The sequence below is a fragment of the Podarcis muralis genome, chromosome 6 (assembly GCF_964188315.1).
Source record: "Podarcis muralis chromosome 6, rPodMur119.hap1.1, whole genome shotgun sequence".
Classification (NCBI taxonomy): Eukaryota; Metazoa; Chordata; class Lepidosauria; order Squamata; family Lacertidae; genus Podarcis; species Podarcis muralis.
Genome location: NC_135660.1, coordinates 7,676,008 through 7,703,755, shown reverse-complemented (window position 1 = coordinate 7,703,755; position 27,748 = coordinate 7,676,008). Strand labels below are relative to the sequence as shown.

The following is a 27,748-nucleotide window of genomic DNA, read 5'->3' as shown; positions in this document are numbered from 1 at the left end:
GTGGGGGCACGAAAGGCCAGAGAAAAGTGATTACCGCAGGAAGCCACTGGATCCTGCTGCAACAGGATCGGGTGCGCGCGTGGGGAGGAGGGTCAACTTGGTCCTCCTGACCCCCCGCAGCGTTATACTGAGAATAAAGACGACATGGTGCGTGGGGGGAGAGAGAGGATAGGGTCCCATTGCTCAATCCTCCCCGCTGCAACCTCGATGGCTGCGCAGTCCTCTGCATTTCTCCTTGGGAGGTAACCTCTGCTGATTCAAAGTGGCTTCCTCGCGAGTAATCCCGCCCGGCTGCGAACTTCCGCGCGCCTAACCCGAGAGGAAGTGCCATCTCGGACCTCAAGGGAGGCTTTGTCCCGTGTAAACGAGCCCGGGATGGGACCGTCCCACCTACGCGCGCTCCCGGCTTGCAGGTCTTCGCCCCTTCGCTCCATCCCGGGCCGGTGGGCGTCGGGTTGCCCCGCCACGACGCGCCTCTTGCGGCCCCTCCCCAAGCGTCCACCGGTCCGCCTCCTCCTCCTCCTCCGCAGCGACGGCGCCTTTCCCGGTGGAGGCGGAGCGGCTGCCCCGGGACCTCCCTCGGGCCTGCCCCTGCCAGCCAGTCCGGTCCCGCCCCGTGCTGGGGGCGTGGGGAGAAGCGAGGAGAGGAGCCAGGCGTCCGGGCGCAGGGCGCAGCGAGTGCTGCCGGGGCTGCTCGTAGGAGCCTGCTGGCGGGAGAGGGGCGCCCGGAGCCGGCCACCATGGCGGCGGACAGCGGCCTGGAGCAGCGGGCGCTGCAGTACGAGCAGACCTTGGTGAGTGGGGCGGGCTCTGGGCGGGGGGCTCTGCCTCGGCGCTCAGCCTCGGGGTTTCTTTGCACCGCAGGAGAGGGGAGAGAGTGCCTTTGAGCGCGTGCAGAGCGCCGTTCGCTGCGCGCGGGTTCCCAAGGCTGCCTTCAAGCCAGCACCTTTTCACGGTCAAGTCCTGGGAATTTGGGGGAAGAGGCGGAGGAAAACAGGGCTGCTGCATTCAGAGGAGGGGAATCGCGGGACCGGTTTGCCAAAAAAAGAGAAGAGTGCTTCTGAGCATGCGGGGAGTGTCGCGTGGCGCCTCAAAAGACCACCACATTAGTGCCGCTTGGCGGAGCGGGCGCTAAGAAGCTTGCGCTCTTGTGCGCTGTTCCCTGGGAGCAAGTCCCATTGAACTCAGCCGGACTTGCTTCCTCCAAAGATACGCTTAGGTTTGCACCGTGGAGTTAGCGGCAGGAATGAGCTGTCTTGTGGAAAGCCAGGCCACTAGCCCATTCATGTTCAGTGATGTCTGCACTGACAGGCAGCTGCTCTTCAAAGGGATCGTCCCCAGTTCTACCTGTGCGCTGAACCCGGGACGTTCTGCATGCGGAGCATGTGTTCTGCTGCTTAGTTGTTGCCCTTTCTCTCCAAGTTCCCATCCCTGTTTCTCCAAGCCCGTTCCTACGCATCTGGGTTTATGGGGCATGGCTCAAGGCATTCATGAGCTGCAAATCACCCCCACCCTCAAAAGACCCCAACAGGAATGGCATGGTTGTGGGGCTGTTGGTTAATGCCCTTGGCTTCCTTCTCAACAGGATGCTAAATGTGGGGAGAAAGCCATTTTCCAAAGGATTTTAAGGTGGTGGGCACCACCAGGGGTTGGTGCAGATCAGGGTGGCAAGAGGGACACAGAAGGCGATGCTTCGGAGGCGGGGGGGGGGGAGGGATTAATAAGGCCACTTGTGGGTCCCTGGTTAGAAGTGGGTAGCAGGGCATCTTGAACGGGCATTGCCAAAGGGGATCTAAAAAGGTAAAGGGACACCTGACCATTAGGTCCAGTCGTGGCCGATTCTGGGGTTTCGACGCTCATCTCGCTCTATAGGCCGAGGGAGCCGGCATTTGTCCGCAAACAGCTTCTGGATCATGTGGCCAGCATGACTAAGTCGCTTCTGGCGAACCAGAGCAGCGCACGGAAACGCCGTTTACCTTCCCACCGGAGCGGTACCTATTTATCTACTTGCACTTTGATGTGCTTTCGAACTGCTAGGTTGGCAGGAGCTGGGACCGAGCAACGGGACCCCACCCCGTCGCGGGGATTTGAACCGCCGACCTTCTGATTGACAAGCCCTAGGCTCTGTGGTTTAAACCACAGCGCCACCCACATCCCGTAAAGGGGATCTAGCAATGTACATTCAAGCTGCCTTAAGATTTTTGACCAGGACTTGTGTTTAGGGAGGGAGCATATGAATCCTGTTTGGGATTAAATATATTAAACAAAATAAGCAATAAGGTGGATATCTCAGTTGGGGGGGGGGGCTGGCGTCTTTCCCCTAATATCACAGGTGTTGTATGGGGTTTGGAAAGAGGTCGTTTCAACTTTGGTCTTGCAGTGTCATTGCAAACTTTTTTTTTATTTAAAAAAAAACATGCTGCCTGCCTGCCTGAGTTTGGCTTTAGTTTCCTTCTCAGAAAAGTATCCTTGCGGTAGAAGGACATGTGAGACAGGTTAAAAATAAAATTCTTTTTTTTGGTATATGGTCTTGGTTTGTTTCGAAAGAAAAAAAAAGATGGGTATCACAGGAGCATGGAATGAGAGCAGGCAGGGGGATTTCTCATCCTGGAAGGATCAGTTGCAGCCGGCAGGACTTTCTGCAAGAGAGGAGCACTCAGGAACTGGTTTCACATTGGCATGGGAAAAATTGCCTGGAGTAAAGCGTGGTTTTGCCATGGGGAACTGAGGAAGGCAAAGCTGCGGTCGAGTGTATTGGGGGACAATTCCTGGAGCAGAGGTGTCCATGAGAGCCCCCTGTCAGGGACTTGGACATTTGCTAGTGCCAGTTTGGAAAGAGTCAAGACTGTCTGCCGCTGGCAGGGGAGGTGGCAGCGCAGTCATGCAAAGAAAGCTTCAGCTTTCTGTCTCAAGGGAAGGGAGTCTTACTTGAATACGTGCTATGAAGATGACTTGTGTTTGCTTCTTCTTTTAAGGGCAAAAAATAGAGCACTTAAAAAACCCAAAGGAATCTACCTCAAACAATATAAAACCAATAACGAATAAAAACCAGCAAATAGTAAAAACAATGGTTCATTTCTAAATTATGTGTTTGGATAGGCTTGCTATCAGGTTAGCTTCTTCTTGAAGCTGTGGGAAAGACAAATGCCTATGCGTGTTCTGCTTTCACATCTGCAGCCCTCCAGATATTGGGCTCCAACTCCCATCAGCCCCAGCCAGCTAGCCAATGATCCGGGATGATGGGAGTTGTAGTCCATTAAGACCTGGAGTTTTCGTAGCTTTATGTACAAAATGGATAATAATAATAATTTATTTATACCCTGCCCTTCCCAGTTCAGAAAACTGGGCTCAGGGCAGCTAACAACAGATTTAAAATACTTAATGGTGATACAACAAAAAACAGCATAAAATACAGTACAAAAGCGTGAATAACAATAAATTCAAAGCTCTAAAATCAATTTAGGGGAAAATCCATCCCATAAACATTAGATGATCACCAGGACTAGCTGGCTAAATTAGTCCTATTTGGGCCAGCAAGGAGGCCAGGGTAGAATTAGCTGTGGGATCCCAGAGTGGGTAATCTTCATAAAAGGGGAGGGGGAGGGAAGGAAGGGGAATAAAAGATCAAGCTAAGTTCAAATTGAAAGCCAGGCGGAATAGCTCTGTCTTACAGGCCCTACGGAAGGAAGTTAAATCCTGCAGGGCCCTGGTCTCATGGGACAGAGCATTCCACCAGGTCGGACGCATCACCGAGGAGGCCCTGGCCCTGGTGGAGGATAATCTGACTTCCTTAGGGCCCGGGACCTCTAAACTATGGTAATTCATGGACCTTAAGGTCCTCTGCGGGGCATACCAGGAAAGGTGGTCCCGTAAATACGAGGGCCCTAAGCAGCTTGTTCTAGAGGCAGCTTGTGAGGAAGGAGACAGAGAGCGTGCTGAATTTTCAATGAAGGTCCCTGGGATATTGCTGGAAAAGACGGGCTCCCAACAACCTTTAGATGACCTATCCAGGACAGTAGTGAAATACTACTCCACCTCTGAGATGAAAACTAAAACATAAAAAAAAGATTTATTAAAGTGCCCAAACACTTAGGTTATTCAAATAATATTTGCAAACTATTTTGCATGAGTTGAGTGGTCCAGAAAAAATGATATACATCAATAGGCTTTCCAGAAGAAGGCCTTCTCTGTGGCGGCCCCTAAGTTGTGGAATTCCCTCCCTACAGAGTGCACCTAGCAAATGCTGAATACTTGCCTCTTTGCTCTGGCCTTTCAGTTGTCGTAACCCACCCTGGGACCTGCTGGTTAAGAGCAAATTGCTGTTGTTGTTGATGTGGGGAATATTAAAAAAGTTAGTGATGGGTAGACATTCATACTTTCAGCTGAACGTCACACTGCCCCAAATTCTACCACCTCATTATGCCTCCTTCTTAGAGCCGCTGTTGAATCCATCTTTCCGCTGGGACCAAAACAGATTCCTGGCATCTTTTTACATGGGCCTTGATCCTCCAGCTGGGGTTCCTCCTTCTGCCGCTGCATCTGGCATGTGCTGTTGACCACAAACAAAACTTTCCAAATTGCTTACTGATCTGCGCCCCCCCCCGCCCCCTTTCTACTTTCTGCTCCCATCGCCTTTCCGCCTAATCTCATGTTAACACCACTCAAATGCTTGCCACTGGCACCGGCCCCTGGCTAGACTTATTTAGCTCCTTTAATCTTCCCTTGTAGTCGGCTCTCCCAGCTCCGTAATTGTGTAGCTGTGGGCATGTCCAATTTCTTGCTGTCATGCATTCGTCCTCTGTTCTTCCATGTATCACACACACACACACACACACACACACACACACACAGCCTCAGCAGGGCATGACGACCGCTGATTCTGGCTTTTGCATCTCCGCTCATTTCCTGGCTTCCACTACTTATTGCCTAATAATCATTGCCATCAAGTCATTGCAGCCAGTTTTCTATGGGTCCCTTTGATCAGGTTGTAAAGCTGCCCTTACTTCAGGGCTGCATGGGGAGCCTGCATGGTATACCACAAGGGTGGGGAACCTGTGGCCCACCACATGATCGGGGAGGGGCCTTAGCTCAGTTGCAGAAGGTCACAGGTTCAGTTGCTGGCATCTCCAGGTGAGGCTGGGAAAGGAATCCTGCCTTGAAGTCCTGAAGTGATACTGCCAGTCAGTACTTAGCTACCTAGACACGGGTGGTCTAAACCACAGAGCCTAGGGCTTGCTGATTGGAAGGTCACCAGTTCGAATCCCCAAAACAGAGTGAGCTCCCGTTGCTCTGTCCCAGCTCCTGCCAACCTAGCAGTTTGAGAGCACACCAGTGCAAGTAGATGAATAGGTACTGCTGCAGTGGGAAGGTAAACAGTATTTCCATGCGCTCTGGTTTCCGTCATGGTGTTCTGTTGCACCAGAAGCGATTTAGTCCTGCTGGCCACATGACCCGGAAAAGCTGTCTGTGGACAAACGCCGGCTCCCTTGGCCTGTAAGCGAGGTGAGCGCCGCAACCCCATAGTCGCCTTTGACCGGACTTAACCATCCAGGGGTCATTTACCTTTACCTTTTTACACAGACCAATGGCCTGACTTGGTATCAATGTTAGAAACTCAGATATATAACCTAGGTGCCAAATGGCTCCTTAAACCAAGGTTACAGTCGCCAAAACGGAATGTGTAGTTGCAAGACTTATTTTTCAAACAATGGACTGGCTGTGATTGATTCTTAGTTAAAAATTGGACTGGTTCATATGACAACCTTGAGCTAGGTTAAGAGTTTTGAGAACTTAAAGGACAGTCCACATATATATTGGCCTATTCTGACCTCTTTTTCTTAATGGTGACTGCTCCTGCTCAGGCTTCACAGAAAAAGCATTTTGGTTCCTGAAATTCATTCTGATTGTGCAGATAAAATGTAACTGATAGAATAATACAGGATAGGGTAAAGGTAAAGGTAAAGGTACCCCCGCCCATACAGGCCAGTCTTGACAGACTCTAGGGTTGTGCGCCCATCTCACTCAAGAGGCCGGGGGCCAGCGCTGTCCGGAGACACTTCCGGGTCACGTGGTCAGCGTGACAAAGCTGCATCTGGCGAGCTAGCGCAGCACACGGAAACGCCGTTTACCTTCCCGCCAGTAAGCGGTCCCTATTTATCTACTTGCACCCGGGGGTGCTTTCGAACTGCTAGGTTGGCAGGCACTGGGACTGAGCAACGGGAGTGCACCCCGCTGCGGGGATTCGAACCGCGACCTTTCGATCGGCAAGCCCTAGGCGCTGAGGCTTTTACCCACAGCGCCACCCGCGTCCCTACAGGATAGGGTATTGGTGTGTAAAAACTGTCAGGATCCAATGATCCCCAGGCATGTACCTCCCGATGGCACCTAGGCATCTTCACTTCGTTGCAAGTGTTTGATGGCCAGGTACAAAATGCACCTGGCTAATTTCGAACACAGTTTGGTATAAGGGACCTTCCTCTGCGCTGTCCCAAATGGCTGGACTAAGTTCCCCTCACCCCTGGCCATTGGGCATGTTTGCTATAGTTGGTGGGAGTTGGAATTCAGCATCTGTAGGCTTGCAGGTTTCCCACACCTGGTGTAGTGGTGAGAGTGTTGCACCAGGGCTGGGGAGGCCCAGGTTCAAAGCTCCAGTCACCCGTGAAGTGCACTGGGTGACTTTGAGCCAGTCAACAACTCTGAGCCTGGTCTGCCTCACAGGATTTCGGGGAGAGTTGAACCGTGATACAGTATACACAACCTTGGATTTCTGGTTAAAGGCAGCCAATAATTGTGAGTCTTGTAGAAGACTGCCTGTTAAAAACTTGTATTCTGGGAGGAAGGTTAGGCTGAGCACTTGAGTCCATTCACAGATGCAAGCTGTTGCTTGACTGGGTGAATCGGCCTTAGATACTGGGAAAAGGAGACTTCAGGAACAGAAACAGTTCCTTCATGCATCTCATTTTCTGAACGCTTAAGTTTGGTTCACCCTATGAATAGTTGTTGTTTGATGACTACATCACCATCAGGAGACAAACCTGCCGGTGTGTCAAAGCTACATACGTCTTCCCACGCCACCTGAAATTCAAGACTTTTCAACCACCCATTCAGCTGCCAGAGCCTCATTCATAAGCCTTCAGTTACCATGCACGCTGCAACTTGCAACCAAATTGACTTCCCTGTGAAGTGTTACGTATGAAACATCACACGCAGGCGAGTGTTCTGTGGGTGTTGCATTCTCTGTGATGACCCTGTCCCATGGGGAAATTAATCACCGGCCTTGTTAGCCTGTTCAGTCATCTGTCCCTGGTCACAATGGCCTTTGTCATAAGGTGTCTGTTACATACATATGTATGAATGTAAAAATGGTAAAGGTAAAGCATGTATAATAATAATAATAATAATAATAATAATTTTTTATTTATATTCCGCCCTCCCCAGCTGAAGCCGGGCTCAGAGCGGCTAACAACAATAAAAGTAACACAGCATTCTAAAATCAATTCATTCTAAAATCAATTCAAAATCAAATTAATGGCGACCATTGGGCTAGAGTTCTGTGAGGATTACCAAAGGAGGGGGTCAGACTGTGCCTTGGCCAAAGGCCTGGTGGAACAGCTGTCTTACAGGCCATGTGGAAAGATGTCAAGTCCCGCAGGGCCCTAGTCTCTTGTGACAGAGCGTTCCACCAGATCGGGGCCACAGCCGAAAAAGCCCTGGCTCTGATTGAGGCCAGCCTAACCTCCCTGTGGCCCAGGACCTCCAAGATGTTTTTGTTTGAAGACCGTAAGGTCCTCCGTGGGACATACCAGGAGAGGTGGTCCCGTAGGTACGAGGGTCCTAGGCCGTATAGGGCTTTAAAGGTTAAAACCAGCACCCTAAACCTGATCCTGTACTCCACCGGGAGCCAGTTCAGTTGGCATAGCACTGGGTGAATGTGATCCCGTGACGAGGACCCCGTAAGGAGTCTTGCCACGGCATTCTGCACCCGCTGGAGTATCTGGGTCAGTCTCAAGGGCAGCCCCATGTAGAGTGAGTTACAAGAGTATGCACACAGGGCCAAGTATAGATGCTGTAGACCGCTTTTGCAATCTTTCTGTTGGCTACCTGAAAGTCTAGATATGCATGTGGAGAAAGTGGGCAGGAAGACATCTTTCTCCCTCCCTCATAATATTCTCTCCCATGGGCATCCAATGACTCTGAATTTTGGCATCTTAGGACTGGCAAAAGAAAGCACACCATACAAAACATACACTATGCAGTTTGTTTTTGGATTATATGCCTCAAGAAGATTGTGTTTATAACCCCCTGAGATTTCATGGTAATATCCTAGAATCGTAGGGTTGGAGGGGACCCTGAGGGTCATCTAGTCCAACCCCCTGCAATGCAGGAATCCCAGCTAAAGCATCCATGACAGACGGCCATTCCAAACTCTGTTTATGCGTAAAGGTTTTTTGGAGTCCCCTGAGAGAATTTGAACTGATACAGTGGTGCCCCGCAAGACGAATGCCTCGCAAGACGGAAAACCCGCTAGACGAAAGGGTTTTCCGTTTTGGAGGTGCTTCGCAAAACGGATTTCCTATGGGCTTGCTTCGCAAGACGAAAATGTCTTGCGAGTTCCTGCAGGTTTTTTTTCCTCCCCCCCCCTTTCCCCAAGCCGCTAAGCCGCTTATCAGCTGATCCGCTAAGCCGCTTAACAGCTGATCCGCTAAGCCGCTTAACAGCTGACCGCTAAGCTGCTTATCAGCTGATCCGCTAAGCCGCTTAACAGCTGATCCGCTAAGCCGCTAAGCCGCTTAACAGCTGATCACTAAGCCGCTTAACAGCTGATCGCTAAACCGCTTATCAGCTGATCCGCTAAGCCGCTTAACAGCTGATCCGCTAAGCCCACTAAGCCGCTAATAGCGCTAATCCGCTAAACCGCTAATGGGCTTGCTTTGCAAGACGAAAAAACCGCAAGACGAAGAGACTCGCGGAACGGATTCTTTTCGTCTTGCGAGGCACCACTGTATTTTTAAGCAAAGTGGTTGATGTGTTGTGAGTTGTGCTTTTTTTTATGCGTGGCGTGAAAAATGAAAATCAATAAAAATATTTAAACGAAGACAAAACTATTCCGTTTGCTCCCCCGAGAGTCAGCGGTGGTCACCAGCTTGGATGGCTCCAAAAAGAGGATTAGGCAAGTTCGTGGACTGTCATGGGCTGCTAGCCCTGCTGGCATTGTCATGCCTCCACTGTCGGAGGAAATGTGCCTCTGAATGCGAGTTCCTGGGAGTCACAAGTTGGGATACTGTGGTGGCGCCCAGATTCTGCTTGCGGGTTCCCGCAGGCATCTGATTGGCCACTGTGAGAGGAGAATGCTTGACTAATGGTCATTTGGCCTGATCTAGCAGATCTCTTCTTATGAAACCTTGTTTAACTGAAACTTCTGGGACTGAGGAGCTGCAGAAGGGAGGCAAAAGTCCGGGGTCCTGATCCAGGTCTGCGAAAATCTCTCTTTAAACTTGTTGCATAGTCTCTGTTTGCTGTTCCTGAAGGTCTAAAGCTAGGGAAGTGTTTCAGATTCTTAGAATCTGCAGAGGTACTTACTGATAAAAAATGTACCTGTCTAGGCCAAAGTCTGTCATGGAGAAGAAAAAGTTCAGCCTGCGTCTGTTGTCTTTTCCTAGGAAAGAAGGTCAGAAACAATGGTTGAAGTGCCACTTCAGAAACATAGGAATCTTCCTTATACATTGCTCCATCTAGCACATTGTTTTCCAAACTTGGGTCTCTAGCTGTTTTTGGACTACAACTCCCATCTTCCTTAGCTAGCAGGACCAGTGGTCAGGGATGATGGGAATTGTAGTTCCAAAGCAGCTGGAGCCCTAGTTTGGGAAACGCTGATCTAGCTCAATAATTCCTGCAGCTCTCCAAAGGTTTCAGATGGGGAACACTCCCAGGGACCTTCTCCAGCCAAAGCAGATGCTCTGCCACTGAGTTCAAGCCGTTCCCTAAATATTCTTCCTCTCCTCCCTCTGGCCTTGCCTGTGTTCCTTTTGCATTTTTAACAAAGTTGTGAGCTGACAATGGTGCCACTTCTAGCCTTCTGGGGAAAACAGAGTCTCCGGCAATATCACACTTGCACCATTCAGGATTGTGTAACTGGAGAGGAGTCGTAGCTCAGGGGTAGAGCATCTGATCTGAGTTCCTTTCCTGGTATCTCCAGGTGAAGAGCAGAGGCAGTGCCTTGCATTGGGGTAGGGGGTTGTGGGGGGAGAATCCCCCTTGAGACTGCAGAGAGTCACTGCCAGCCGCAGCCCCAGGTTGGATGAACAAATGGTTTGTCTCTGTGTAGGACATCTTCATCTGTTTATGTTCCTTGGCCTCTGCGGTTATGTTCCAAAAAACCCAGGGCATTTGTTGCTGGGCACCTGATTTCGCATTAGGTGGATCTCAGCCAGGGATGAAACTGGAGTCTCTCTTTTGCCAGAACTCTTGCAGCGCTGTCACAGAAGCAAAAAGGAATCTCAGGGCAGATTAAAGATTTACCAGATTGATCGTGGCATAGGTTTTTGTGGGACCAAATGTTTAAGGGGTTGTATACACACCTCTGTACATTTGCAAGCCAATCTCAGCCCATCAGCCATCCCCACCCCCCTTCTGAGTAATACCCCTGCCCACCCTCTCACTATATATAAGGGTCTGGTGACTTCTGTTTCAGTGTATCTGAGGAAGTGTGCATGCACACGAGAGCTCGTACCAAGAACAAACTTAGTTGGTCTCTAAGGTGCTACTGGAAGGAATCTTTTTATTTTCCTTGATCTACTACAGATCACCTTGAGATGTGCCAGAACAGATCTTGAATTCCGTTTTGCCCATCCCTGTTATAAATATATTCCTTATGAAACACTCCATCTTTCCAAGAATTTCCATTGCCCTTTTGCAATATCTCCTATCTGCCTATCTGTCTTGTATCTGCTTGTAATATGATGGAACCACCTTTCCTGTCTGGGGTTCTTGGCAGGCAAAGATATTGGGAAATGGAACTGTTGCTTAGATGGCCGCGGGGCGACACATTTTGCCAGCTGTTGTGAAACTTCTTTCTCTCTCCCTCTCTGCCCCTGCTGCCCAGTGTCTGGATTTGCAACCTCTGCAGTTGCCTCTCTCCTGTCCATCAGTCATGGTGTCTGGCTTTGGAAAACTTCAAAGGGGACCAGCGGATAGGCATTTGTGATGGTTATCTAGACAGGGCTGGGGATGGAAAGGAGACCACATACTGCCCAATGTGTTCCCCGTCCCACACTAGTCTGTCTTGCAGAGATGATGCCTTGATGGAGCTTGATCAAGCTGGTTTGAGCAGAAAGCCAGTGGGAACTGATCTCCCCGCCCCTCGCCCCACTTCCTTGCTCCTTTGTAGTCAATTGGATGCATCCTGTTCTCCCTGGGGGGTGGCTGGTGGACAAATAGCTCAGTGTGAGAACAGGCTTATTTGATTCTTTGAACATTTATGATTATGCACGTGCATACGATAAATCAAGGCAGCTCACATCATAAAATACAACAAAATCAATTTGTAAATATCTATAAAGCATAATTGAAAACAGCAAACAAACAGCAATAAGTCCTGGTTGGCTAAAAGGAGAAATCCATATTGTGAAGGCAATATGTATTGTTTAAAAAGTACAGCTTTCAAGAAGCATCCGAAAGAAGGCAGGGACAGTTCCCGCTGAATCTCCAAAGGTAGGATTGAGGTTGAATCATGACAAGGCAGAGGTACTGCTTGGGGGGACAGGGGGAGGGCAGGTGTGGCGGATTCCCTGTTCCCAAATGGGGCAACTGTGCCCCTGAAGGACCAGGTGCACAGCCTGGGAGTCATTCTGGGCTCACAGCTATCCATGGAGGTGCAGGTCACGACGGCTGAGACCCTACCTGCCTGCACAATGTCTCGCCAGAGTGGTGCATGCTCTAGTTATCTCCCACTTGGACTACTGCAACACGCTCTACGTGGGGCTACCTTAAAAGGTGACCCAGAAACTGCAATTAATCCAGAATGCGGCTGCCAGACTGGTGACTGGGAGTGGCTGCCGGGACCATATAACATCGGTCATAAAGGATCTTCACTGGCTCCCAAAACATTTCTGAGCATAATTCAAAGTGTTGGTGCTGACCTTTAAAGCCCTAAATGGCATCTCCATCCCCATCATTTATCCCAGACATTGAGACCCTGTGCCGAGAGCCTTCTGATGGTTCCATTGCTGCGAGAAGAGAGCTTACAGGGAACCAGGCAGAGGGCCTTCTCGGTAGTGGCACCCTCCCTGTGGAACACCCTCCTATCAGATGTCAAGGAAATAAACAACTATCTGACTAGAGAACTTTTTAGTGTTTGATTTTTTATATTGTGCTGGTAGCTGCCCAGAGTGGCTGGGGCAACTCAGTCAGGTGGGCAGCATATAAATAATAAAATTATTATTATTAATATTAGTAGTAGTAGTAGTATTAATAGAGAGTTAATTCACAGGGCAGAGCCTGCAATGCTGATATGTATCTAAATCCTGGAGGGCTCCTATCTTCAGAGGCCTCTGAATTCTCCTTGCTGGAAATTGCAGGAAGAGAGTGTGCTCTTTCACAAAAGTCTTAATGGTCCAGGATGCTGGACTAGATGGGGCCTTGGCCTCATCCAGCAGGATCCTCTTACGTCCTTAAGATTTCTTGTTGCTTCACGCCTTAAGAGATGCCGTTCCCTTCCTTTAGAGGCACAGTTTCGAAAAGCCTATTTACACTCTCACTGAGTAACTAGCTATTAAAAAGCCAGGCATTTAATCAATTAGAAATTTGTCGAGTGGCAGATAGCCCTGATATTTACAAGTAAGTTTGTTTTTTAAACCATTGTAACCTGACCTTTGGATGGGCTGGAACACATTGGAATACATCAATGCGCTCTTTGCAAGCTCCAGATGGGGACTGTGTTGCTGTTGTCGCCGTGGGGAGCAGCTTAAAAGAACTTTTGGCCCATATCTGGATGTAAGGGGGGGGAGGAGAAGAGAAAGTGGACGACGTGTTCAATACTAGGAGCGTCCTTGGAAATTGGGGCTCAGTTTGGAAGCCCCCCTGCCCTTACTCTCCTGGCCCTCCTGTAGCATGAAAGTATATACTTCATATACTTCCAGTGATAATCTGGTGTTCGAGTCCTTGTGCCAGTGGGACAGCTTGGTTGGAGTCAATCCTAAATAAAGAAATGCACGTGCTGCCTTTTTTTAAAAGAAGGATAAAGAAAACCTTAATCGACAGGCCCTCTCTCCCTTTCTAACCACAAGCTTCAGTTCCCTTGTTTTGTGCAGTGTTTGCTTTTCTGAGCTGGGGGCTCTCTCTCCTTCTTTCTCCCCTCCCCGCTTCCTTCACCCACCCCGCAAAAGTTTGCCCGACTCTTTGGCCATTCCAGTTTTGCTTCTTGCTGACCTTGATCTTTCCCCTGGTGGCTGCCTTATCGCCAGCGAGCTATCTGCCGCCTAATCCCATTTTATGACGGGCTTTTATGCTCTCCCTAGTCAATACACTTGCCCCAATTGCCAGCGCAAACGTTGCACAACTTTTTCCAGGGAATGGTGATACGGAGTTCTCTTCCTCTCTCTCCTCCGTCCCTGCAGCTCATCTTCTCCTGGCTTGTTTCCTGTCGGGCAGGGATGCCACAGAGTCATGGGTGTAGTCAAGGAGGGCAGCTGTCCCCCCATCCAGTAAAACAATAGAAATACTTAACTAACTGACCAGTCACATTGGTTGATGGATCTGTGGCCTGGCTCAGTGTAAAGGCAGGATCCCCTTTTCCTGTGAGGCAGAGTGGCAAAACAGCAGCTATCTAACACTTGAATGCAGGGCATTTTGCAACACCTGTCCTCATTTCAAGGGTTGCGTGCTGCTCAACACTCCCTTTCCCCAGTCTGGTGCCTTCCAGATGTTCATAGAATCATAGAGTAGCGTCATCTAGTTCAACCCCTCACAATGCAGGAATCTTTTGCCCAACGTGGGGCTTGAACCCGTGACCCTGAGTCTCATCCTCTGCTGACTGAGCCCTGCCAGCAGTAATTGGGGGCGAATGGGAATCATAGCACAAAACATCTGGAGGGCAGCAGGTTTGGGGAAGGCTGCCTTAAGGTTTTGCTCTGCCCTGATTTTTGCCATAGCGTACCTTCCTACATTCATTCCTTATTCCCCCCCCTCTCTCTCCCTCTCCCCCACAGTGTTTAATATAGTGTGGTACCTTGGGTTAAGTACGTAATTCGTTCTGGAGGTCCGTTCTTAACCTGAAGCACCACTTTAGCTAATGGGGCCTCCTGCTGCCGCTGCACGATTTCTGTTCTCATCCTGAAGCAAAGTTCTTAACCCAAGGTACTATTTCTGGGTTAGCAGAGTCTGTAACCTGAAGCGTATGTAACCTGAAGCATATGTAACACGAGGTACCCTCTGTACTGATTTATCTCCCAGTGCAGCCAGCTGTGCTTATTGCAGAATAGCTGCAACTCCAACCATACTCCGCAGTACAGTGGTGCCTCGGGTTACATACGCTTCAGGTTGCATACGCTTCAGGTTACAGACTCCGCTAACCCAGAAATACTACCTCGGGTTAAGAACTTTGCTTCAGGATGAGAACAGAAATTGTGCTCCAGCAGCGCGGCGGCAGCCAGAGGCCCCATTAGCTAAAGTGGTTCTTCAGGTTAAGAACAGTTTCAGGTTAAGAACGGACCTCCAGAACGAATTAAGTTCTTAACTCGAGGTACCACTGTACTTATTTGCTAACTGGATTGGATGTTTTTTTCTGGGGGTAGAGGGGAATGGAATAGAAGCAGGGATCTATTTTATTCTTTTGTTGTTGTTCTTGTGCATGCTTAGCCACAAGAGGCTCAGGAAGCACTTTGCATCAGCATTCTCAAATGGTGGGGGGAATGAAGTATAAATGATGATGATGATGATGATTTTATTTATTTGTATAGCATCCTTCGTCCGAAGAGCTCAGGGAAGATCACAGCATAAAAATACATGATAAAAACACAAGATACATAATAAAAAGAGGAACAAAAACAAAACAAAGCAGTAACTCCCCCTCTTCTTTCTGCACCTGTGTACACATACAGACTAATTTTTGCAATGGCACCTGGATAGCTCTCCCTATAATGTAGGGCTGTGTAAACTGGGGCCCTCCCGATGTTTCTGAACTCCAACTCCCATCACCCCAGGGGCCTTTGGCTGTGCTTGCTGAGGCTGATGGGAGTTGTAGTCCAATAAACCTGGAGGATGGCGTGTTGGCTATCCCAGGGAGAGTGAGTTAGAAAACAGGCATTCCCTCTGCCAAATAGGGATTGTTGCTGTGTATGGCCATCAAAGCACTAAGTAGCCCGGTCCTGGGCATGTTTGGGGGTTTCTGCCTTCAGTTTGCAAAGCCTGTGTGGCTGTGATCAGCTTTCATGGCAACCTACATTCAAGGGAGACAAACGGATCTGTTCTTTTAGCTGCTGTTCATTTTGTTAAGAAGAGAACAAGGGACGGATAGTCTGACAGCAACTTGGGGTCATAGTAGGCTTGACCCTTACTAACGTGGGTGCCATTAGCATATCTGTTTTTACCGTTTCTGTAAGCAAAAGCTCTTGTTGTCGTTGTCTACAGCAGTTCCAGTAAGTGGGACCTGCAACAAGCGCGGCATAGACAGCTCCTGTTCACTGTTCCAGCCGCACAGCCCATGCCCGCCTCCAGGAAACTCCATTTCATCCCTCCTCCCTCCCATCTGGTTTTCCATTCCCTGCCCGAACAGCCAGTCTGCATTCCTCAGAACACTGAGCATGCTCATAAATTTATTTATTGTACTTCTGCAAGTCTTGGGGTTCCCTTCCCCACAAAGTGCTGACATCTCCCTCTTGTCTTACTGCTTTGGATCCACAAGCATTGCTGCTTGCAGCAGAAAGGAAAGAGAGCAATTATGCTGTGCCATTGATGCACCTGACATTTTGCAGCATGTGAACAGGTCCTTTCTCCTCCTAAAGAGGTAGAATCAATCCTAGAATTGTAGAGTTGGAAGGGGCCATGAGGGCCATCTAGTCAAACCCGCTGCAATGCAGGAACCTTTCCCCTAACGTGGGGCTCAAACCCATGACCCCAAGATTGAGAATCTCATGCTCTACCAACTAAGCTGCCATCGGATCTTGCAGTCTATGGCAGAGGAAGGGGAGGTGGGGCTGTAGGAGCAAACAGGGAAAGAAAATGAGTATTTCAGTTGCCAAAGGCTTAATGGAAAAAGTGAGGGGTTTTTTTGGGGTGGGGTGGAGGAGGGATCTGTAGGAATGAGAGTGAAACCCACGGGTTTGCGCATATTGCAGAATAATAATAATAATAATAATAATAATAATAATAATAATAATAATAATAATAATACTCCGCCCATCTGACTGTTTCCCCAGTCACTCTAGGCAGCTCCCAACAGAATAATAATAATAATAATAATAATAATAATAAAGCAATAAAACATCAAACATTAAAATCTTCCCTAAGCAGGGCTGCCTTCAGATGCCTTCTAAAAGTCAAATAGTTGTTGATTTCCTTGACATCTGATGGTTTGTGGGTCTTGCTGCTTTCCCATTAGCCATAGCCAGCTGGAGTCCAAAGTGTCTGGAGGGCAGGGGGCAAGGGCTGAAATCTTTTTTTGTCCACAATTGCACTTGGTGGCCATAGGCAAGGCACTATCTCTCAGCCTTGGCTTTTCCTCTCTCCCTCCCCCCCCCCCCCGCATCCCCCGGCAATAAGGGATTGATAATGATCCTGAATGGTTACAAAGATTACCGAGATAAAATATGTGTGAATCACTTTGAACCTTCTAAAGCATAATATGAGAATGACTGGTGCTAGCTATCCAGGACGTTTCATGCCAATTCCTTTGCCAGCAATTTTTACACGGTGCAGATAAAGAAGTCTGTGTTGGACATTCTGAGAATCAAACGCTGCTTGTGGTGTAGTGGACTGTGGCCAGCAATGCAATGCCGTTGCAGTTTCCTTCTGACTCGCCTGCTTATTTGGGGTTCCGATCCACGGGTTCATCATTGATGGCTGGCCTTGGTAGCCGAGCTAAAAATCGTGGTTGCCAGGCCCCTGTAGTGGTCTCTGACTTGTTAGCACCTCCTCATACTGAATTCAAGGTACAAGAAGGGGCATTCTGACCCAACTTCAGGAAGAACCTCCAGACACTGAGAGCTGTTTGACAGTGGAACAGACTCCCAGTAGAGGCGGTGGACTCTCCTTCCTTTTAGGTTTGCAAGCAGAGTCTGGCTGACCATCCGCAGTGGATGCTTTAGTTGAGTTTCCTGCATTGCAGGGGGCTGGACTAGATGACCCTTGGTGGTCCCTTCCAACTCGACAATTCCATGATTGTGTGACTTCCAGCCTCTGTACCTGGAGGTTCCATTCCATTCCCTTCCATACAGTCATGTATTACATTTCTGGCCTGCCTTTCTTCCAGAGAGCAAAAGAATGTATGCAAGGTCTTTCAACCTTCTACTTTTTATTATCACAACAACCCCGTGGGGTTGGCCAGGTTGAAGATTGATGACTACTGGCCTAAGGCAGATTTTTGAGCTTCATGGCCCAGCAGGGTGGATTTGAACCCGTGTCTCCCCAGTCTGATACGACTAGTGGCCATTGAGAGACCTCTTCCATCCATTTGTCTAACCTCGTTTCAAAACTTTTTGAGCTACTGGCACATCACCATAACTCATGGAAGTGAATTACATGAAACAGTTGGGAAGAATTCTCAACAGCGGATGTAGAGAAACACAGAGTAGACTCCTTTTGGGTGGGTGGGGGGGGTACAAGCTTTAACATTAGGAAGAGTTTGCACTTATGACAGCAGCAGACAGACTTCAGGCTTGTAGGAACCACAACTGGGTCCAGGTGTAAAAGACACATTTTGAACTAAAAAATAAATAAGAATCTCTGAGCAGCTGCTGAGCCCAGGGGTACTTCATCCACACTGTCACAATTTGGGCATGACATTCAATCACATGCTGAAAAATTCAGGTTGCAGAATTGAAGTTGGTTAGCGCTCTTATGCAACAATTGGACTTCTTGCTATAAGAGAAAATGCACTGAAAAGCGTGGGAAAAGAATGGCTTGGCACAACGCTGTATAATCTGCCCGCAAAGAAATCAGGACGAATGTTCAGTAAATAGCCAATGTGGTTTAAGCTCCCTGCAAACTTTGCGCAAAAAAATAAATAAAAATCTGGGTGAAAGCTCGAGCGATGGGTTATCTGGAAGCTGAGAGGGGTTTGTTTTGAGTGCCAGAATGGAGCTGAGCTCTCAATCCTTCCACACATCGATCCTATGTCTGGTTACCCTCAAGGGTTATTCCTTTTATCAGCCTAATTCTGGAGTGGGGAAGAGTCCTATTGTTGTTAATACTGTTAAACAGAGGGAATGTGGAAAGCCATGCTGATCTACTGCAAAATCACCCACAGTCTACCAGTTGGTTCCATTCTGTCTTCTGCCCACCCCTGATTTGGAACATTCAAAGCTGATGGCCAAAGCACGGCAGAAGATCTGCATTGTGGGTCTCCTGGTTTTCTGTTTCTGTGATAGCGGTAACATCTCTGCTGCCATTTTCCTAGTCTAAATGCCTTCTTTCCCCAACCCCAAGCTACTACATGCCCTGAATCTGTTGTCTGGTATCTTCCTGAAGTAGTGCCTATTAATCCACTTATCAGAAATTTCGCACATGCTGACCTCCAGTGCAGGAATGTTGCTTCCTGTCCTTGGTGACCAAGGTTTGTTAAGAATCAAGTTGGCTCCCAGTGCATAGCCTAGCCTTGGGCCTTTCTCTGCACCAGGGTCTGTTTCTTGGTCACTCCAGAGGTCCCTGTGGAGTGCTGGGAATGGGCTTTCCTTGTGCTACTCAGGTGAAAGGGCAATGATGGCTGGCTCGGTCCTGGCATCACTGCATGCCAAGCAACCATTGAGCATGGACATTCACATACTTCCACACTTTATTGAGCCCTCTGCACTTGAGGGCCCAGAGGGGCCATGTTTGCTGGGGCTGACGGGAGTTGTTGCTGGCACCCGCCTGTCTTGGGAGACAATGGAGGAGTGCGCCTTTTGCAGGTGAAGTCAAACTGTTGATGGTTACAGTGCCTGCTGTGGCTGTAGAGACCAATACAGGAGAGACATGTTTTGTTGCAGCTGGGGCTGAGGAAGGTGCCCGATTGTACTACTGCAGATGCACCATGGCGTTTCGTTCTGACACAGCGCATGTGGAAGGCATTGAGCCGTCCTTCCTGGCAGTTGCCCATGGCTCACTTCCATAAAGCAGTAGTAGTCTGCAACATCTGGAAGACCAGAGTTCCGCAGATCTGGTCTACACTGGCTAGGGGTTGCTCTCCGGATTTCAGAGAAGGAACACGCCCAGCCCCACCTGGTCATGATGAGGACTGACCTTACAAAGCTGGTGGTCTATGTCTGAGCTGCCCCCCTTCCTTCTGTGTGTGTGATAGCCATCTTCACATATCTTAAGGACTGTTACGTGGAAAAGGGAACGTGCTTGTTTTCTCCTGCTCTGGAGGGTCGGACTCGAGGCAATGGCTTCATGCTACAAGAAAGGAGATTCCGACTAAACTTCAGGAAAAGCTTTCTGACAGTAAGAGCTGTTCGGCAGTGGAACAGACCCCCTCAGAAGGTTGTGGACTCTCCTTCCTTGGAGGTTTTGAAGCAGAGGTTGGATGGCCATCTGTCATGGATGCTGTAGCTGATATTCCTCCATTGCAGGGGGCTGGATGAGATGATTCTATATATCAGCTTCCCTCTAGCAGATGTCCAAGCTCAACAGTCCCTTCATGTGTTAAGAAATCTACCTTCAGTTGAGCAGGGCTCCATGCATTGATGGGGCTGTGCCTCTAGCCCCTCTCCTGACATCACAACTAGCCCAGGCCCCAGGATGGAGATAGTGATGATCATAATCAGTGCAATAATCTCAGCTAAACCATCCATGGCAGATGGCCATCCAACCTCTGCTTAAAAACCTCCAAGGAAGGGAGTCAGTTCCACTGTCAAACAGCCCTTACTCTCAGAAAGTTCTTCCTGATGTTTAGTCAGAATCTCATTTACAGTGGTGCCTCGCAAGACGAAAAGAATCCGTTCCGCGAGTCTCTTCGTCTTGCGGATTTTTTGTCTTGCGAAGCAAGCCCATTAGCGGCTTAGCGGCTTAGCGCTATTAGCGGCTTAGCGGGCTTAGCGGATCAGCTGATAAGCGGCTTAGCGGATCAGCGGCTTAGCGGATCAGCTGATAAGCGGCTTAGCGATCAGCTGTTAAGCGGCTTAGCGATCAGCTGCTTAGCGGCTTAGCGGATCAGCTGTTTAGCGGCTTAGCGGCTTAGCGGATCAGTAGCGGCTTAGTGGCTTAGCGGATCAGCTGATAAGCGGCTTAGCGGCTTGGGAAAAAGGGGGGGGGGAGGGAAAAAACCCTGCAGGAACTCGCAAGACATTTTCGTCTTGCGAAGCAAGCCCATAGGAAATTCGTTTTGCGAAGCACCTCCAAAACGGAAAACCCTTTCGTCTAGCGGGTTTTCCATCTTGCGAGGCACCACTGTATTGTAACTTGGAATCCATTGGTCCGGGTCCTATCCTCCAGAGCAGGAGAAAACAAGTTTCCTTCACTTTCCATGTGATGCTGTTAGGAGCAGTGTTAGTGGAGTGGTCCCACAGCTCTGTCAGTAAATGGAACGCCTCTCCATTGAATAAGTAACATGATTAGAGCCTGCTGGATCAGGCCAGCTGTCCATCAGTCCAGCATCCTGTTCTCACAGTGGCCAGCAGGATGCCTTTGGGAAACCCACAAGCAGGACCCAGGGGCAGGAGCACTCTCCCCTCCTGCCTCCAGCTAGTAGCCATTGATAACCTTACCATCTATGAATTTGCCCAGTCCTCTTTTAAAGCTACCCAAGTTGGTGGCCGTCACAGTCTCCTGCGGCAGCGAGTTCCACAGATAAACTATGTGCTGTGTGAACCAATGCAAGAATTCAACAATGGGGAATTAATATTATTATCCCTGCGTAGCAGATGGCTAGTTTGTGGGTGGGTGCCCACACACTGAGTTGGAACACTTATCTTGCCACCTAGAAAGTTTGTGTCGCGGGAGAGATTCAAACCAAGGATGTGCTTCTTTGTACTGTTCCTTCTCTGGACGTCTCGTCCTGTTCCAGCGTCTGCCCGAGACTCTATGAGTGAAGCCTTTGTGTGATGGCCCACAAAAATGGGGCCAAATGCTAAAGCGACATGAAACCATGCTGTACCTAAAGGCAGCTTAATTCTTGGCAGAGTTGGAAACATGAAAAAGCCCCAGTTATTTTAAGATCTGTCAAGAATTTGATTTGCATATTGTCTCCCTGAATCTGACTGATGCAAAGATGCAATTGATGGATACTGCGGCGGCTGCTTAGCATTCGCTTAGCGCTGTGTGCTTGGGGACAGAGGCCTTGCTCCAGACTCCTGTTTGGAAATTAATGATTATTTTTTGGTTAACTTTTTATCCTGCTCTTCCTCTAGTCAAGGTAGCATGCTTGGTGTCTCTGTGTGTTTTCACCACAGCCCTAGCGATAGGAAAGATTGATTGATTGATTGATTGATCGATAGATAGATAGATAGATAGATAGGAAGAAGAGGTTTGGTTAAGGGTGCTGGGAACTGTATCTTTCCAAAGGAATGAAAAAGGTGCATTGAATGCAGTTGCGGTCTTGACATGACTCTGCAGCCCGGTCCTGAGTTGTACACCTTAGGAAACCTCCCAGAGTCCTTTGCAGTGTGCCAGGGTTCCATAGCTGGCAGGCAGGTTCGCTGGCAAGTCACTTTGGCACGGGAACTTTGCCACAAGAAGCAAAAGTTGTGTGTCGGGGGAAACCGCAGGCTTCTGTGCGGAGAAAATTCTTCTGAGCAAGAATTGCCTCCACCTTAGCCGTTCCTGGGCCCAGCAGGGCAGAGGGTCCTTTGGGATTAAACTTCACAAGCTCCCGTTGTTCCGCGTGCAGCCGATCGGGACTGATTAGAGCGGCCTGGGAGAGATTTGCTGAATAAATTCAGCATGACACAGATTTTCAGCCGCTGTTCCCTTTGTATCCAGCGCTCTTGGCACTCTGTGGCAGGGGCAGACCAGGAAATTGTGCCAGAGAGAATAAAGGCTGGCAGGTTTTCTCTTCTTTCTTTCTTTCTTTCTTTCTTTCTTTCTTTCTTTCTTTCTTTCTTTCTTTCCTTCCTTCTTTCTTTCTTTCTTTCTTTCTTTCTTTCTTTCTTTCTTTCTTTCTTTCTTTCTTTCTTTCTTTTTTTCTCAGTGAGCAGTTGAATCTAGTGACATGGAAAGAGGGCAGCCACCTTCCCCTCAACGTTCCTGAACATTATATCTTTTTGAAACCGAGCTTGCTGACGATTCAATCCACAATTGAGCCTCTTCAACTCTGCCCTCCTCCTGGGCTGGAATTGTCTCTGGAGTATTCTGGAGTATCCCTTCTTAGCATTAGAGTTCCTTTACCTAAGTGTCACGTTGTGGGGTGGCGGGGGGAGAGGAGAGGAGGTTTTCCTCCATCTCACAACATCAGACCTCACGGACAGAAGCTGAACATTGAAATAAGATTGAGTGCAGGCAAAAGAATGTACTTTTTTGCACAGTGCATTGCTGAACTGTGGAATTCGCACCCAGAAGACGTAATGGCGACCACCAAGTTGAATGGGTTTTGCATTTGTTTTGTCTTAAAGGATTTGTTTTTTTGGGGGGAGGCACTCCCGTGGCATCATTGACTTGCCTGCCCTGGGCACTGGCAATCCACGCTACACTGCTGCCATGTTAGGTGCATTTGAGCTACTTGTTAAGGTTCTGTACAACATTAAACGCCCACAGCCACCCATTTTCCGACAGAGGGAGTAAGGGTGCACCAGGATTCCTTGTCTCAGGCTGGGCTGCAGCCCACAAAAGTGGAGGGATCCTGGAAGCATTGCAGTCTCCCATAAATCACTGGACAATTTGATGTGTCGGATGGTGGGACACAAAGAAATTACTCACCTCATTTTACCCACAGCGTTTCTTCACCACCCGTTCTTAACAGCAGCCCAAATTTCTTGGCAGTCCACGGACAAGAGGTTAAAACCCATGAACTGTGAAAGCAGAATGTCAAATCATAACACAACAATTAAAACAGGTGATCCGCAATCAGAATAAAACCAGCAGCAGGGAAAATCGCCATGGGTGGCGCTCAGCTAAACAGTTCTGCTAGTACAAGAACTTTTAGCTATGAAGTGGAAATTCATTGCCTTGTCCTCTCTCTGCGTGCCCCACGACACAACTCCTAAATGTGCTCCAGAGGGTGGAAGGAACCGCACAGCTAAAAGTTATTGTGCTAGCAGAACTGTTTTAGCTGCATGCTGCCCAGGAATGGTAACTGATCATGTGAGTCTGGGAAGACAAAAAGGTCTTTACCTGGCAGCCAATATAGGTGCAAGAAATGCAATAGAAATGGACATAATATTGACTAAGTATGCTTTCAGTCTTAAATCTAGAACAAACTTTACCATTGTTACCTAAACAATGAGCAGGCAGGAATTCCAAAAATGCGGAGCACGGCCTCTCTATGTACCCTTGAAGCTTTTGAGTTCTATGGATGTAGCTGTTTTCAGGGTGTGTCATGATCTCGCCGTTAATTTTTGCACATTGTTCCAAAGGCAAAGGGAGCCCTAGGGCAATTTCAGTTGGTTTTCCCCCTAGGTGGATTTCCATCACACGCTGGCAAATTCAAATTGTGGTGTTATAGTCAGTCTGGGGGTCTGGTGCAACAAACCTGCTTCCACAGAAGATAAAGAAGGTGCCGGGAAATGCAGAGGAAAGTGTGGCATAACCCTTGCTTTGATGCAATGTCATCTAAAATCTCTGCAAACAAATCACAATAAGCACTCATTAAATAGCCCACGTCATCTAATCCCTCTGCAAATAAACCAGATTCTTCAATAAGCAGGTTGATGGCATTCCCAGATAACCATCATTTTCTGATGTGATTGAATCACATACTGGCAAATTCAGGTTGCATAATTAAAACTCTTGCAAGAAACTCATTTCCTCCCCAAACTGGACTTCTTCTTTTTTTGCAGTAAGGGGCAGAAAATGCACTGGGTAGTTCTGGATGCAATATCATATGACCTGCAGACAAATCAGAGTGAAGGTTCAGTAAATGGTCATTCCCCTTCCTGCCCACCAGTGTGAAAACCAATCAAGGGGGTTGCTCAGCAAACAGGGTCACCTGGAAGTGACTCCAGAAAAACAATATTTTCATTAGAGGGTGTTTGATTACAAATCAGTACACAGGTAGTAAAGCAGTATATATAATTCCTGTGGAAATTGGGTGCATGCAGGAGATGTTTTGGCAAGTAGTAGTTGGAAGCGGCATATAATAAGGCCTGCAAGTCCTTTTTAGGGAAGGTGGATGGCAGGTCAGAATCCCAAACCAATTAATGTATGTCAAGACAGGGAGATCAGGGCACAGCCAGCCTTGCCTGGGGCTGCTGGGCTGAGCTGGTGGTCCTCTGTGGGGCTGCTGCACAGGGAGCAATGACTTGTTGTGCAAGGGACAGGGAAGAGCCCAGAGGGTACGGGGAGAAACACCTGTCTGGAAGGACCCAGTTCTATCACTTCCTCCTTCAGGGTTCCCCTCCTCGACATTTGTAACGATGCCCACATGATGGATGTGCTCACAACTCTGCAATCTGTTAACGTGAGTCAGCAGTGTGATGCAGCAGCAAAAAAAAGCTAACTCTATTCTAGGCTACATCAACAGAATTTTAATGTCCTGATCAAGGGAAGTCATGGTACCACTCTGTTCTGCCTTGGTCAGACCACACCTGGAATGCTGTGTCCAACTCTGAAGGATGCTGACAAACTGGAAGGTGTGCAGAGTAGGGCGACCAAAATGATCAAGGGCCTGGAAACCAAGCCTTATGAGGAATGGTTGAAGGAGCTGGATATGTTTAGCTTGGAAAAGAGGAGAGTGAGAGGAGATAGGATAGCCATCTTCAAATATTTCAAGGGCTGTCACATGGAAGATGGAGCAAGCCTGTTCTCTCTTGCTCTGGAGGGTAAGACCCCAACCAATCCCTTCAATTTATGAGAAAGGAGATTCCAGCTAAACACCAGGAAAAACTTTCTGACAGTAAGAGCTGTTCGGCAGTGGAACTGCCTCCCTCGGAAGGTGGTGGACTCTCCTTCCTTGGAGGTTTTCAAGCAGAGGTTGGGTGGCCATCTGTCATGGATGCTTTAGTTGAGATCCCTACATTGCAGGGGGTTGGACTAGATGACCCTCAGGTCCCTCCCAACTCTGCAATTCTGTGATTCACGATGTGCAAAATTCTGCAAGTCTAAGTGTATTTTATTTGAAGAAACAAAGTCATGTTGAAAGTGGGCTTGTGTGTAACTGCCCTCGTGTGCACCAATAATCAGGAGTGTGCAATAAAAATGACTTTTTGGAAGGGCCCTACATCTCTCTCTCTCCTAGCTGAAGCAGTCATCCACCCTGCCTGCCCTGCTAACTTCTCCTGGCTCTTTGGTATTCCTGGCTCAGGGCAGAGGGGAGGGAAGCCAGGCAGTTAAATCCTTGGCAGGGCCTGAACGGACAAGCTGAATGCAACCACTGACCCCTCAATGATAATTTCCTGGTTGGAAGACTCCTTTTGGGTGATCCTAGAAGCTGGGAAGGGACTTCTAGAGCTCAGCAGAGCCACCCCCTTTCCGTGAATGGCTTCTCTGTACACAACCATATTTTCGTGCCCATGTTACAGGTGGCAGAGCTGAGGCCGAGAGAGCAGGGGGCTTCCTTCAGGCTACCTAGATTGGGTTGTAGCTACCTCTTTGCTGGTGCTCAGTCTGGCCTGGCCTGACCCCCACCGCCCTTGCCCAGGCCCACGTGGCTATTCGTGAAATCGGGCTGGCTGGGCGGTGCTGTTCGCCAGTGCCAGCTGGGAACGCCAGCCCGTTTCCGGCCTCAGTGCTGGGAGTAGCATTGCACTGGGGAACAATGGCTATTGATCCGCACGGCAGCCTCCTTATCTGCCTGCCATTGTTCTGGAAGCGGCCTCCTTGGAGAGGGAAGAGGCCTCTGTGTTTGCTTTGCCTAGACCCTTCCCTCTGCCTGGTCCGCACCATTGGCAGAACTGCCAGGCTGCCAGCGAGCCAAGAGGATGGGAAACGTGGCGAGAGAGGAAGGGGAAGCACCATAGGTCGGGGTAGAAGCATCTGTTTTGTATGCAGAAGGCTGGCTCCATCTGAAAACCTTGGAGAGCTGCTGCCAGCCAGTGTTGATGGACCTTCCTGTGTTCCAGCGAGAGGCAAACCTGCAGCTAGGAAGGGGCTGTGTTGGGATGTTCATGGCCTTTTCTGCAGAACGCTGTTTGTTTTATTTTCTGAATCAAAGCTGGAAGCTTCTATTGCTTCTATTTATGCTGAGATAAGGGGAAATGCGCAAGCAGGAGTCCACCCCACTGAGCGAGAAGGAAGTTTGTTCCCACTTTCTGATGTCTCCCCAGCAAGAGAAAAACCACTAGAAATGCCAAACAACTTTTGAACAACTTTCCACCTCGCGGGCTGCTACTTTGGAGCAGTGGTGGTGAATTACTATTTTCCTGGTCATCGATTGCATGATAGCAAACATGCTCACACACATAGGGGCATAGGAAGGTGCCTTATACTGAACCAGGCCATTGGTGCATCTAGTTCAGTATTGTCTACACTGACTGGCAGCAGCTTCCCAGGGTTTCAGGCAGGATGCTCTCCCAGCCCTAGCTGGAAATGATGATAATGGTGATTTGTTTTAAAAAGAGACAGAGGTGCCGGGGATTGAACCAGGGACCTGCCACATGCAAGGCAGATGTTTTACCCTGGGAGCCATCCCCCCCCCAAAGCAGGATATTAATGGATTCTGCTCCATCCATCCTCACAAGACTTTTGGCTATAGTACCAAAGGGTAAGGGACGCAGGTGGCGCTGTGGGTTAAACCACAGAGCCTAGGACTTGCCGATCAGAAGGTTGGCGGTTCGAATCCCTGCAACGGGGTGAGCTCCTGCTGCTCAGTCCCTGCTCCTGCCAACCTAGCAGTTCGAAAGCACGTCAAAGTGCAAGTAGATAAATAGGTACCACTCCGGTGGGAAGGTAAACGGCGTTTCCATGTGCTGCTCTGGTTTGCCAGAAGCGGCTTAGTCATGCTGGCCACATGACCCGGAAGCTGTATGCCGGCTCCCTCGGCCAGTAAAGCGAGATGAGCGCCGCAACCCCAGAGTCGGTCACGACTGGACCTAATGGTCAGGGGGGCCCGTTACCCGTTACGTTACCAAAGGGTAGGGATGCGGGTGGCGATGTGTGTTAAACCACAGAGCCTAGGACTTGCCGATCAGAAGGTCGGCTGTTCGAATTCCCGTGACGGGGTGAGCAGTTTGAAAGCACGTCGAAGTACAAATAGATAAATAGGTACCGCTCCGGCGGGAAGGTAAACGGTGTTTCTGTGCGCTGCTCTGGTTCTCCAGAAGCGGCTTAGTCATGCTGGCCACATGACCCGGAAGCTGTATGCCAGCTCCCTCGCCCAATAAAGCAAGATGAGCGCCGCAACCCCAGAGTCGGTCACGACTGGACCTAATGGCCAGGGGTCCCTTTACCTTTACCAAAGGGTAGTGATGTCAGCTTTTTGTTTCTGGGTCTCTAGGCCAGACAGGAGAGGTGCAGAGAGCCTGGCCAGCTT

The 27,748-nt window shown here is 49.0% G+C and overlaps 1 protein-coding gene across 2 annotated transcripts in view; it reads left to right on the top strand.

Moving 5' to 3' along the window:
- Positions 1 to 292: 292 nt before the first annotated feature.
- CLCN2 (chloride voltage-gated channel 2) overlaps positions 293 to 27,748 on the top strand; it is a 75,334-nt gene continuing 47,878 nt past the window's right edge. Inside the window, exon 1 of one of the 2 annotated variants that reach the window (XM_028731699.2) lies at positions 293 to 794. In XM_028731699.2, coding sequence (XP_028587532.1) covers positions 741 to 794 — 54 coding nt within the window. In that variant the 5' untranslated portion in view covers positions 293 to 740. The remainder of the gene's footprint in view (positions 795 to 27,748) is intronic. The other variant, XM_028731700.2, reaches the window with a different exon arrangement.